Source organism: Myotis yumanensis, unplaced genomic scaffold (genome assembly GCF_028538775.1).
Source record: "Myotis yumanensis isolate MYYU_CA2020_CCGP unplaced genomic scaffold, mMyoYum1.0.hap1 SCAF_4, whole genome shotgun sequence".
Classification (NCBI taxonomy): Eukaryota; Metazoa; Chordata; class Mammalia; order Chiroptera; family Vespertilionidae; genus Myotis; species Myotis yumanensis.
In genome coordinates this window covers 78,393,006-78,407,125 of record NW_027223755.1, presented here as the reverse complement: position 1 = coordinate 78,407,125, position 14,120 = coordinate 78,393,006, and the positions used below count along the sequence as shown (strand labels likewise).

General features: G+C 42.7%; 1 protein-coding gene across 1 annotated transcript; it reads left to right on the top strand.

Moving 5' to 3' along the window:
• Nucleotides 1-3,568: 3,568 nt before the first annotated feature.
• ZNF394 (zinc finger protein 394) lies at nucleotides 3,569-12,368 on the top strand. Its single transcript, XM_070412602.1, has 3 exons — nucleotides 3,569-4,216; nucleotides 6,344-6,464; nucleotides 11,285-12,368. Exons 1-3 carry the CDS (start codon nucleotides 3,764-3,766, stop codon nucleotides 12,361-12,363), a joined length of 1,653 nt encoding a protein of 550 aa, XP_070268703.1. The 5' UTR covers nucleotides 3,569-3,763; the 3' UTR covers nucleotides 12,364-12,368.
• The last annotated feature ends 1,752 nt before the right edge of the window (nucleotides 12,369-14,120 follow it).

The following is a 14,120-nucleotide window of genomic DNA, read 5'->3' as shown; positions in this document are numbered from 1 at the left end:
AATATATCAGTATATTTTATTACATAACTATGTCTACATATGGGGGGCTTAACCTCACCAAATAGAGACTAATGCTATATCTACATGCTGGGGTCCAACCCCAGCAGGTCCATGGAGTCGGCGGTGAAGGAAGGACACGGAGGCAGCATTCAGGTGATCATCATAGTTGGGTTCCTCAGCCAGGTTCTGTTGCCAGGTTCTAGTCAGGTTCTCTTGCCAGGTTCTGTCTAGGATCTCCAGCCCAGTTCTGTAGCCAGGTTCTGTCCAGGATCTTTTGCCATGTTCTCTCACTAGGTTCTGTCTCTCTCTAGGTTCTGTGTCTGAAACTGTATTTTTTTATAAATATATTTTTATTGATTTCAGAGAGGAAGGGAGAGGTAGAGAGAGAAACATGATGCACGCCCCACACTGGGGATCTAGCCTGCAACCCGGGCATGTGTCCCAAACAGGAATCCAACCGCAACCTCTGGTTCATGGGTCGATGCTCAACCACTGAGCCATGCCAGCCTGACAGAACATGAATTTCATAAAGATTTTTTTAATGAATTATTGATTAAATAGTAGTTGCCCATATTTTCTTTTGTTCCCCCAAATTTCTATATTAATCTAGTGAACAAATATTTATTAAACACTTATTTTGTTGCCAGTCACTGTGCTAGACACAGGGAACATTGCAGTCATGCTCCCCCTTCATGGGAAGGACAGACAGTAAACAAGAATTAACAACACTGCCCTAGGCGGTATAGCTCAGTTTGTTGTAGCATCATTCTATGCACCGCAAGGTCACAGGTTCATTGTCCAGTCAAGGCAACTGTGTAGGTTGTGGGTTTGATCCCAGGTTGGGGTGCATATGGAAGCCAACCAGTCGATGTTTCTCTCTCTTCCTTCCTCTCTAAAAAAACAAAAATCAATAAAAACATATCTTTGGGTGAGTATTTTTAAAAAGGAATCAGTTACAATGTGGTCAGTGCTATGAAAATTCAAAACGTGATGTGCTGGGTGAGGTGGGTAGCAATGGATGATCAGGGAAGTCCTCTCTAAGCAGGTGATATTTGAACTGAGATGTGAAGCATGAACATAAGTCAGACTTTTCTTTTTTTGCATTTTACCGATTTTCATTTCTAATAAAATAAAGATTAAATAAATATTAATCTTGAATATCACACATAACAAAAAGCTCTTTGGGGGTCATGAGACTAAAAAGTGAGAAAACCACTGTGGTTTATCCCCAGCCATGATTGATCCATTTCTTGTTCTGACCTCATAAGGCGCCACTGTGATGGAATTGCAAACCATTCCTGTATAAGGTCTGGGCTGGGCTGAGATTTTAGTCTGTTAGATCCCAGGAAGCTGATTGGTAGTGACCTGTTGGACATGGACTAGTTGGCTTATTTTCTCGTTTTTTTTCTCCTCCTCCTTTCTCTCCCTCCTCCCACAGATCCACTTCAGTGAGAACAGATATCAAAGAATATTTTTTATTTTTTAAGTCACTAAGTGTGATGACTTTGCAGCCATCTCTGCCAATGAGGAGTGCCATATTGGCAACTACCTCATACTCAACATCATTGGGAAGGGATGCTTTGGAGAGGTGAGGCTGGCTCGGCACGTTGTCACCAGCACAGAGATGGCTGTGAAAGTTGTCAACTGGCAGAGTTTCTCTGCTGTTCTCCAAGAGATTCATTCTCTTAAGGAACTAGATCATTTTAATATCACCAAGATGTTTGAAGTCATTACCACCGAGGACCAAGTATATCTCTTCATGGAACATGCCAATGAAGAAACATTATTCGACTACTGAGAGAACTGTGGCCCCATGACGGAAAAGGAAGCCCAAGCTCTGTTCCAACCATTACTATCAGTCGTCCATTACTGTCACCAGAGACACATCATACATCAGGATCTAAAGCTGGAGAACATACTTCTAGATGGTGAGATGAATGTTAAATTAGCAGACTTTGGCCTCAGTCGGATATTTATGGAAGAGAAACTGACTACCTTCTGTGGCACTACCCCCTATATGGCCCCAGAGTTGTTCTGTTTCAAACTCTACGAGGGCTTGAAGATGGATGTCTGAAACATGGGGGTAGTGCTCTAGAGGATGGTGACAGGAGAACTTCCATTTGTGGTAAAGAATTTTGACGAATTTACTGAGTACATCTTGAATGGGTGCTTCTTTATACCATACTTCCTGTCTCTACAATGCCAAAAACTGTTATGAAAATTAATAACCCTCAACGCTAGCCAAAGACCAACCCTGGAAAATATCATGAAAAACTGCTAGATGAACATTGGGCAGTTAGAGGAACTGAGACCAGACATAGAGCCACCTTGGGGTGACGCAGCCCCCCAGGTAGCCCAAATAATGAAGACCATGGACTATGAGAAGCACGAATATGGGAATTACTCACAAGAAAAACATATAACAACATCATGGGCACTTACCTCACCTTAGATAGCATGAAAACCAAGATTTGTGGCCTCAAGATCAGGGTAAGGCCTTGCCCCTCCTCTGACCCCAACATCAGTCTTTCCCCAACCCAGGGGTTTCAGCCATCAGGGCAAAAGGGCAGAGATCCTGGGACTCCATCACTCAGCCTAGAATCAACTATGCCCACTCCTCCAGGCAGCCTGGAAAGGAGCACCACCCCTCCCCTAGGCTGCGTGGGAGAAAGGATGACTTTTCACCCAGCCAGTGTGGATGACCTTTCACCCAGCCAGTGTGGCCGGACCCGAAGAGGCGCTGAACCGCCTCTTCAATAATTCATTTCTAATAAAATAAACACCTCCCTTACCCAGCCTAGAATAAAGGACTGCCATCCTGAGCCCAGTCCTCCAGCGTGATCCCAGGAGACTGTGAGCAACTTGAGGACAAGGACTATGTTTTGCATCTATGGTGTCGAGCAGGATGTCATGTAGAAGATACTCTACAAACCTTTCTTGTGTAAACAAATACCACATGGGTGAATGTTTTTTACAACTCATTGTAATGTTGGATCTTTAACTTTTCCTAAAACAAGACTTTAAAAATTTATTCACAATAAATAATCTGATGTACAGAATGAACTGGTGATTATAATAGAATCAGGGACATAGAAAGGGAATGGACTGACTATTCTTGGCGGGGGTACGGGGAGGATGGGTGGGAGATGCGGGAAGAGACTGGACAAAAATCGTGCACCTATGGATGAGGACAGTGGGTGGGGAGTGAGGGCGGAGGGTGGGGCGGGAACTGGAAGGAGGGGAGTTATGGGGGGGGGAAGAGGAACAAATGTAATAATCTGAACAATAAAGATTTAATTTTAAAAAAATTTATTCACAGACAGGGTATTAAAGAATGACATTCAAGTTTTAAAAGAAGAGTAGCGCTTAGTTCTGCAACCTGAAGGACTATAATCTGCACAAAGCAGAGTATACAAGAAGAGCATCCCTGGAAGGGGCGGGCGGCAAACCACCAAGATTCATCCCAGTCCTCCAAGGCGCCTAGAGAGATCCCGGAAATGCCCGGGAGGGTGTCTACCGCAGGGAGTCGGTGACGCACTTCCGGCCCGAGTTACTAGTTTCTGTTGATTTTTTTTTTTTTTTTTTGTCACGGGCCGGGCCGGTCCTAAGTGGCGAAGCTGGCGGTGGGAGGACTCTTGCAGGGGGCCGGGTGGATTGCGCCTCTACTTAAGGAAGGACGATGAGGGCCATGGGTTTTTGCGGGGTTTGCTCGCTTCTCACCTGAAGGCAAAACTCCGGGAAAGTCGGCGCGTGCTGAAGAAAGATGAGTTCGAGCTTGGTCGCAAGTGAAGGCAGTGACGCCGAGGCGGGGGCCCGGTTGGTGGCCGCAGGGCCGGGGGTCGTCGCGCCGCCCCTGCGTGATGGACTTCTGATAGTGAAAGTGGAGGAAGACTCACCGGGAGTTCCGGAGCCCGACCCGCCTGTGGACTGTCTGGATCCCGAAACTTGTCGACAGGATTTTAGGCGGTTCCGTTATCAGGAGGCGGCCGGACCCGAAGAGGCGCTGAACCGGCTCCGGGAACTCTGTCGGCGGTGGCTGAGGCCGGAGGTGCACTCGAAGGAGCAGATCCTCGAGCTGCTGGTGCTGGAGCAGTTCCTGACCGCCCTGCCCCCGGAGCTGCGGGACCGCGTGCGGAGGCGCGACCCCGCGAGCGGCGACCAGGCTGCGGCCACGGTGCGGGCTCTTCGGAGAACGCGCGGCGGAACCTCGCTCCCGGTGAGGAGTGCGCTGGTGGTGGGAGTGCGGGGAAGGGAGGTGTATGAGTTTCAGAAGGTTTTTTTTCTTCCTTATGACATTTTGTGTGAACTTTAGAACGTGCATAAAACTTCTTCCTTTCCGTGGGAAACAGTGACGACTCCATTCAGGAAACGATCCTTGAGTTGGAGACCGCTCAGCACAACACCTACTGGAGAGTGTTGTTGACTCACTGTGAGACACCCTTTTGTGTAACTAGATTGTTGGGGTGAGAAAGATGTCAGGAGGCTAGAAGAGCAGTGCCCCACCACTTCGAATGTGAGGTTCCCTTTTTACTCTTTTAACGGTTTGGCGACTCCCTCCTCCCACAGCTGATAATAGTGCTCCAGAGAGGGGAGAGAGGCTGCAAGTGGCGTTAATTACTGATCACACTTAACATGATGAAGCCTCCATAAAAGTTCCAATTGCATGGGGTTCAGGGAGATTCCAGATTGTAAGTGCATCCACTTAGCGGGAGAGCAATCCACGCCAAGCTCCATGGGGACAAGCTTCCGAGCGTGGGACCTTCCCAGACCTTGCCCTATGCATCTCCTCTATCTTGTTGTTTCTGAGTTATAACCTTTTATAATGAGCTGGTAATCTAGTAAGTAAATTGTTTTCCTGAGTTCTGAAGCTGCTCTGGGAAATTGATTTTGAACCCAAAGAGAGGGTCAAGGGAACCTCTGATCTAAAGCTGGTTGGTCAGAAACAGGGTGTGGGCTTACAGTTAGCATCTGAAGTTGGGAAGGGGGCAGTCTTGTAGGCCTGATCCCTCAACCTGTGGGATCTGAACCCATCTCCAGGTACATGGTGTCAGAATTGAGTTAAACTGTAGGATACAGCCAGCTGGTGTTGGAGAATTGCTTGACGTGTGGAAACACACACATCTGGTATTGGAAGTGAAATAGTTTGTAATGAAGTATTAAGAGGAGACACACAGGAGTGTGGTTTTCCTTTACACAGAGATGGAGGAGAGGCTGGGCGAGGGGGGAAGGTGTGAAATGTCCTATACTCAGGTCCTGGAGACAGGAGGCACTGCATGCTACACAGAACCTCATGGGAAAGACACCAGGTGGTAGTCAGGAGGCAGGTGACAGGAGCTAGGGAAAAGTTAGGCCAGAGTCGAAATTGGGGTTTTAGCGGGAAAGGAAGAGCATGGCAGGGTAAACAATAGGATTGCTTAGTTTAAATCTTCCAGTCAGCTGTAAATTTTGCCGTGGTTCCTAGTTGCCTGGTACCTGACCTTGGGATGATTAAGGCAGAGGCTAATCTTGCCTCCTTGGGTGTGCAGGCCCCATAGAGAAAATAGGGCTCCACATTAACCAGTCTCAGCTGAACCTTTGCTCTCTAAGAATTGGCTGACACTCAGAGGGGAAGTCTCCCAGCCAGAAAGTTTTTTTTATTAACATGTCAAAACATAGTAGAAAATTTTAAAAAAAATTCCTTCCCTCACATTGAGTGTGAGATTTTTGGAGTCAGTTGGTGAGTCATCACTGGAACCTAGACAATCTCTCTGCACCAGTTTTAGAACCTTCCCTCTCTAAGAACTGTGGCTTTACCTTCTGTACATAGTCAACTTACATTAAGATAAGCTTTTCAAAAGATCATCTTGTTGGGTAATCATCTTATTGTGCAATGGTCAAGGAAGGGAAAGGAAATTTTATTAAGTACCTGCTGTTGATGAGGTACCTTCATCTTCTTAAGACAGATATTTATATCCATTTCACACATGAGGAAACAGAGCCAGCATTGGAATTTAGGACTCTGGTCTGGTTATCTATACATTTTTAATCTATATCAGATTTCCATTTGGATAAATCATAGTGATGTAACTCAAATGATTATTTTGCTCTTACCCCAAGTTAGTGTAGACAGTCCACAGAATGGCTTTTTGGGATTGCAAGAGAACGGCAGCTTCTGTTTTTGGTCATTTTGAAACTACCCAATCAGTACAAGATTCACTGGTAAAGGCTCAACAGAAGTGTTTGTTACTTCATTCTCAGTGCTTCCTCCTCAGTACTGGCTGACTGAGTCTAGCCTTATCCTGAGACTAGTGGTAAGGCTATCCTGGGACAGCAGGTGCTGATGGGAGGTCTCTTTTTGTTTCAGGGATTGGTGAAGGTCAAGGATGTACGTGTAACATGGGAGGAGTGGGAGCATCTGGACCCAGTTCAGAGGGACCTCTACAGGGAGAGCACGCTGAAGGATTATGTGAACACAGTCCTACCAAGTAAGTGCTATGACTTTGCTTGTTTCTAGCTGTGTGTCATTTGTGAAGGGTTTGCTTTAGTTTGATCCCTGAGCCAGTCTGCCACTCAGAGAAATAGGTTGAGAGTCCTAGGTTCTCTTTTGTGACGTTAAGTAAGACCTTTCTGTTCTGTTTTGTTAGGTGACAGATTCAGCTTCTTGTTTTAATTCATTTTCAATAAAATACATACAGAAAAGTGTAATGGACACCTGTGTATCTACCACCCAGGTTTATCAGATTTTAATATCAGCCACATTGGCTTCATATTTTTTTAAAAATATATTTTATTGATTTTTTTACAGAGAGGAAGGGAGAGGGATAGAGAGTTAGAAACATCGATGAGAGAGAAACACCGATCAGCTGCCTCCTACACACCTCCTACTGGGGATGTGCCCGCAACCAAGGTACATGCCCTTGACCGGAATCGAACCTGGGACCTTTCAGTCCACAGGCCGACGCTCTATCCACTGAGCCAAACCGGTTAGGGCAGCTTCATATTTTTTAAAAATAAAAATGTGTTACAGCTATATGTGTACCTTCCTTGAAAGCTGCTGGCTTCCCTCCTTTTCCAGAGGTAACCAATATCTTGTGGTATTTATCATTTCCATGCGTGTGTTTTTTTTTCTTCTAAAATATATTTTATTGATTTTTTACAGAGAGGAAGGGAGAGAGAGAGTCAGAAACATCGATGAGAGAGAAACATCGATCAGTTGCCTCCTGCACATCCCCCACTGGGGATGTGCCTGCAACCCAGGTACATGCCCTTGATCGGAATCGAACCAGGGACCCTTCAGTCCGCAGGCTGACATTCTATCCACTGAGCCAAACCGGTTTCGGCTCCATGCGTGTTTTATATTCTTTCTATATATTCATGTAGACACACACACACTCACTTACTCTCTTTCCCTCTCTCTATATATGTGTGTGTAAACATGTATATAAAAATGTAAATATATAAATGTGATTATATAAACATATATATACTACTTTAACATGTTTTTATGGTATGTATATTACTGTATGATTCTATTATACCTTGCCTTTTTCCCAACACTACATTTTTAAAAATATATATATACATATATATTTTATTGATTTTTACAGAGAGGATGGGAGAGGGATAGAGTTAGAAACATCAATGAGAGAGAAACATCGATCAGCTGCCTCCTGCACTCCTCCCACTGGGGATGTGCCCACAACCAAGGTATATGCCCTTGACCGGAATCGAACCTGGGACCCTTCAGTCCTGCAGGCCAATGCTCTCTCTACTGAGCCAAACTGGCTTGGGCCCAACACTACATTTTGAGATTTATCCACGTTGATATATATCGCTCTAGTTTATTCATTTTAACTTCCATATATACATTGTAGAATATTCCTAAGTTCATTTATCCATTCTCCTGTCAATGGAGATTAAGACTTCCAGTTTTTCACCATTACCAACAGTATACTGAACATTCTTTTGTCTTTCTCTCTGTGGTCATATGTAGGAGTTTCTGACAAGAATATACTTGGGGATATTGCCCATCTTGCTGTCCAGAAGGATACAAGCAGTATACAAGAATTCTTTCTCCATATCCTTGTCAACATTTGGTATTCAGCTGATGGCATGATGTCTTAACACAGTAGTCTAAGTATTCCTTTTAAAAATAGAAGAACCCAGCAGGCATGGCTCGTGGTTGAGCGTCGACCTATGGACCAGGAGGTCACAGTTCAATTCCCAGTCAGGGAACATGCTGGGTTGTGGGCTGGATCCTCAGTGTGAGGCATGCAGGAGACAGCCAATCAATGATTATCATCATTTATGTTTATTTTTTAAAAAAATATATTTTATTATATCCTATATTATAAAAGCCTAACATGCTAAGTGTCTGGTTGACCAGTCAGCTGTTCAACCAATCAAAGCATAATATGCTAATGATATGTTAAGGCCACTCAACTGCTCGCTCTTATGTGCACTGACCACCAGGGAACAGACGCTCTGACCTATAGGTTAGCTTGCTGCTGGGGTCCAGCCGATTGGGACTGAGCAAGACTGGCTGGACACGCCCTGGAGCCCTCCTGCAGTCCCTCCCTGGCCCCCGATCATGCACTGGTGGAGTCCCTTGGCCTGGCCTGCACCCTCTTGCAATCTGGGACCCCTTGGGGGATGTCGGAGAGCTGGTTTTGGCCAGATCCCGCAGGCCAGACCGAGGGACCCCACTGGTGCATGAATTCGTGCACTGGGCCTCTAGTATATTTACTGTATATATTAAAAATAAATAAATAAAAGGAGAAGGAAAAAAAGATTAAAAATATGTACAACAAAATGGCAATAAAAACATATCTATCAAAATTGAATCTAAAAAAAACAAAATACTATCTACATTCACCCACATATTGAATAACTTTTCTTTTACAGCTTTTACACTTTCCGTTTACAGTTTTCCCTGGAATTAAAAATGCCTCATTCTGCATGTGCTTACTCTTCTAACTACTGAACACTAGTTCACTCACAAGCTTTCTGTTAGAAATGTAAAACTCCTTTCAACATGTTCACATATATCAGATATGCCGTCATTTAAATATCCCCTTGGAGAGATTCCCCTGAGGCTTCCTCTGCTCCAGTGTGAATAGGCTTCTTCTCCAGACCTGTTATCCAGCTGTTGTCCTAGACCAGTGATGGCGAACCTATGACACGTGTGTCAGAGGTGACACGTGAACTCATTTTTTTGGTTGATTTTTCTTTGTTAAATGGCATTTAAATATATAAAATAAATATCAAAAATATAAATCTTTGTTTTACTATGGTTGCAAATATCAAAAAATTTCTATTTGTGACACGGCACCAGAGTTAAGTTAGGGTTTTCAAAATGCTGACACGCTGAACTCAAAAGGTTCGCCATCACTGTCCTAGTCTCTCCTTCACTATCACCCTGGGAATTCCTTTTTTTCCCCCTGGATCCCATATAATTTTCTTCCTTCGTTTTACCCCCTTGATTTGATGGAGAACTCTTCTAGTGTGTTCCAGAGAACATATACTTGGGAGCTAAATTTTTTTAAACTTTGTCAATTTCAGAAAATATATTTAGTCCTCTCTTACATTTGTATTATAGTGTGGCTGGATATAGCATTCAATATTAAAAATAACATGTTTGAATTTTGAAGACTCAATTTTCTGGCTAGCTTGCCATGTTGCTATTGAGAAATCTTATGTCACTGTGATATTTTATCCTTGGCATACAGTCTGTTTGTCCTGTGTAGAAGCCTTTAGAACAGCAGTTCTCAACCTGTGGGTCGAGACCCCTTTGGTGGTCGAACGACCCTTTCACAGGGGTCGCCTAAGACCATCCTGCATATCAGATATTTACATTACGATTCGTAACAGTAGCAACATTACAGTTACGAAGTAGCAACAAAAATAATTTCATGGTTGGGTCACAACATGAGGAACTGTATTTAAAGGGCCAGAAGGTTGAGAACCACTGCTTTAGAAGCTTTTCTTTATTCCTGCTACTATGAAATTTCACAATGGATATGGCTTAATGTGAGGTAGGTGTTTTTTCTCCCCATTCATTGTTCTGAGTAGTTGGCAGGCCCTTATAACATAGACACCCATATCTTTGAGTTGTGAGAAATTTTCTATAGTATGTTTTTATTTATCTATCTACTTATTTTTATCTCATTTTTACTATGTTGTTTCCGGGATTTCTTTCATTTGGATGTTGGAACTCATGGACTGATTCTGTCAAGTCCCCTGATCCCCTTCCTATTTCTTTATCTTTTATTTTGCTTTCTAGGAGATCTCCTTAGCTTTATTTTCCAACAAATATTTCAACAAGAGATTATTCAACAAATATTTTATTGAGTATCTGCAGTAAACCAGGTGCTATTGTAGATGGGGATACAATAGGGAATAAGCCTATGAAATTCCTGCTGTAAAAATTTCTGCCCTTGCCCCAGCCAGGTGGCTCAGTTGGTTGAAGCATCATCCTATACACCAAAGAGGTTGCAGTTAATCCCTTGTAGGGGCTGATAATGGGAGGCAACTGATCAATGTTTCTCTCCCTTCCTCTCTAAAAATCAATAAACATATCCTCAGGTGAGGATTTAAAAAAATTTTCTGCCCTTTCTGCCTGGAAAACTTAAGCTTTGGAGCGAGTAGTTTGAGCTTGAGGAGAGGACAGTACATTGGGATTTTACCAATTAGTGTGTTAGTTTTCACTTCATTGTCCTGATAGGCTCATGGTACCTGTCACCTGTTCTTTAACTATGCCTGATGTCCCTGATCCAGAATTTATCTGGTCTGGCCTTCTTGGAGAGTAAACTGTAAGAATTCTGGCTTGGGGGATGGACTCTGGTGTCTTGACTGTTCATTATAGACTTTCAATCAGTACTAGATATATCTCCCACACAGACTCTGCCTTCAGACATTGGAGGCGCCTGGTATGTTTAATACAGTAACTCATCATGAATAGAATTTCTTTGTCAAATCATACTTCAGCCATAGGATAAAAGCTATACCACCTCTCTTGACACCCTTCTAAATTTGCCTGTCATAATATGGTGACTCATAGAACAGTGGAGTGGGGCAGGAGGATAAGAGATGGTTTGGTGGGTGCAGGCACAAGTATAAAGCAAAGACATGGGGTTTGTACAGGAAAATGTGAACACATCTGACAGGTTAACTAAAACAATTCAACTTCAGGAGTGGTTTCATCGAGATTAAAAAGGTTATTAGTGGGGCTATTTTTCTGCTAGCACTCGTTTATTTCACTCTTGCACAGGATGAAATGTCAGCAATTTGTGTTTTAATGTTTCAGGTTTGGAAACCAGAACAGAGAACAAAGAGTTAATTCCAAAGCAAGAAATTCTAGAAGTAGAGCCACAGATGCAGCTACAAGGAAGATCCCAGGGGAATGCTCCCCTGTTGTCCAAATGTGGTGACACCCATGAAGAGATGGTAGAAAAGCACTCAAGAAACCCTTTATTCCTGAAAATTGAAAATTCTCCTGAGGAGCAAAGACTCACCAGCATCTCAGATCTCAAGAATGTTCCCACAGAAGAGGGAGACTCCAAAAATAATGAAATTGGGAATAGTGCCAGAAGTTCCAACTTGGTTCTTTGTCAGCCTGGCCTGACAGCAGAGCGGTCTGTTAATGGTGCTGAACATGGCAACAGGTGCAAACAGAGTTTAAATATAATGAAACTTCAAGTAGTGAAACCTCACAAATCTATTGACAATGTGGAAAATTTCCATACTTCAGGCCTTTTTCAGACCCAGAGGCAGCTCCGTGAAGAAAGACCTTATAAATGTGATAACTGTGGAAAGAGTTTCAAACAGCGTTCTGACCTCTTGAAACACCATAGAATCCACACTGGGGAGAAACCCTATGAATGCAAAGAATGTGGGAAGAGCTTCACTCAGAGTACTGCCTTGGTTAAACACCAGAGAACGCATACAGGGGAAAAGCCATACACATGTCCCAAATGTGGGGACAGCTTCAGACAGAGCTCACATCTCAATCGGCATCAACGAATCCACATAGGAGAGAAACACTATAAATGTTCTGAATGTGGGGAGACCTGCCGTATTTCCAACCGTTTTAGACATCAGAGGATCCATAAAGGGGAAAGACCCTATACATGTGAAGAATGTGAGAAAAGCTTCAAACGGTGCTCTGACCTCTCTAAACATCAGAGAACCCACACCGGGGAGAAGCCTTATGAATGTTCCGTCTGTGGGAAACGCTTCAGTCAGAGTGCGACCCTCATTATACACCAGAGAACTCACACTGGAGAAAGACCTTATAAATGTCTTGAATGTGGGGATAGCTTTAGACAGAGTCCACACCTTATTCGACACCAAAGGATCCACAGAAATAAAGCCCCATCATTTTGACATGATTCTGCATGAGCTGTTTTCTTTCATTTTATTATTGCCCTGAAACTACATTCTCTGGCTTTTGGTATATTTCAGTCAATCATGGGTCATATTTCCTTGGGCATCACAACCCAGATAGATTCAGTCTGACTTAAATCTCAAGACATATGTTGATAGAGTAATGCTATGAAGGAGAAGCATGTAAGTTGGGAGCCCCTCTACCAGATGGATCTGTGGAGGAGACTTCTGAAAAGGGTGCAACAGTCTGTCCTTGTCTCTCCACCCTGACCTCTGCTGCTCTTGGACCAAATCTGCACTCACATTACTTCCCTAAGAATTCATTTTAGTAACTTACAATTGTCTTTCTACTTAGATGGTAGAGAGGATTTCAAGTACTTTCTCATTCAAAACACCTCATACATTAAGTTCAGTGAATGCAGGAGCCACTCTGTTTTTGACTTTTAAAATATTCAGTTTTGCAGAGTTCCTCTTTCCCACTCTTTCCCTATTGTGTTAAACTGTAGGCACAACTAAAACTTGGATTAGAGCCTAAATCTATCTTTTTCTCTTTCCAGTCCTGCACACTAGTAACATGTATTGCATCTAAATTCTTTCTGAACATTTTTTTTAAAACTAAAGGGATATAAGCACATTACTGGATATTTGGGAAAACAAGGGAGAAAATGACCCATACTCCCACACTTGATCTGTTACTGGCATTTACAGTTAATCATTGAACTACGTGAGGGTTAGGGGTGCCTACACCCTGCAGAGTCAAAAAATCCATGTATAACTTTGACTCCCCCCAATATTTAAGTCATCCCTAGATATCTGTGGGGATTGGCTTCAAGATCCCTGCTGACAAAAATCTGCATATGCTCAAGTCCCTTATATTAAATGATGTAGGGAAATGCATTTAATCAGCATTCCATGTTTGCAAATTTCCAACCGCAGGTTGAAAATACTGTCTTCCATCTGCAATTGGTTGTATCCACAGATGTGAAACCTGTAGGTACAGAGTGCTGCCTGTATATTTATTGAAAAAATTTGTGTATAAGTGGACCTTTGCAGTTCAGACTTGTGTTCAAGAGTCAATTGTATTTCCTTCTGAATTTTTTTCTGATATTTTTGTATAATAAAAATTAGTTTTTATATTTTGTGTATTTAACATTAGGTATTAAGGATTTTATATGGTTTTTATTACCTTTATGCAATGGCTACGTCATATTCCAACAAATGGATGTAACAATGGAGCCATTTTCCTTTTATTGGAAATTTCAGGCATTTCTCATTTTTTTGTTGTTGCAAGCAAGGCAGTATGTAGTGAATGTTAATGTCATTTTAGCATAATTTGGATTGTTCTCTAGAATCTAAGACTAGGTTCTCAGGTAGAAATCTGATCAGTGTGTGAGCTATTTTTGGCTTTTAATACAACTTCCCAATTTCCCCTGAAGCAAACGTCAATTATGTTCTATTTTGAGAATTCTACTCTAGCATTGTCACCTTACCTCGTATTTTTTTCCTAAATGTAAAAAACGGAAACCAAAGTAATTGCCTTTCAGATCTCACCTCTGTCTTGGATGTGATAGAATAGTAGTGTGTGCTTTCTTCTTTCACCTTCCTTGTAACCAACAGGAGGGACTGTGAAAGGGCTGGCCTAGGTATCGTTAACTTTTTATTTAAATGAGATTCAGTATTAAGAAAACGACTGAGAATGGGGCAATGATAAAAGTTTAAGCAGGTCATAAGCTATATCAGTGGTATTTTCTCCAAGC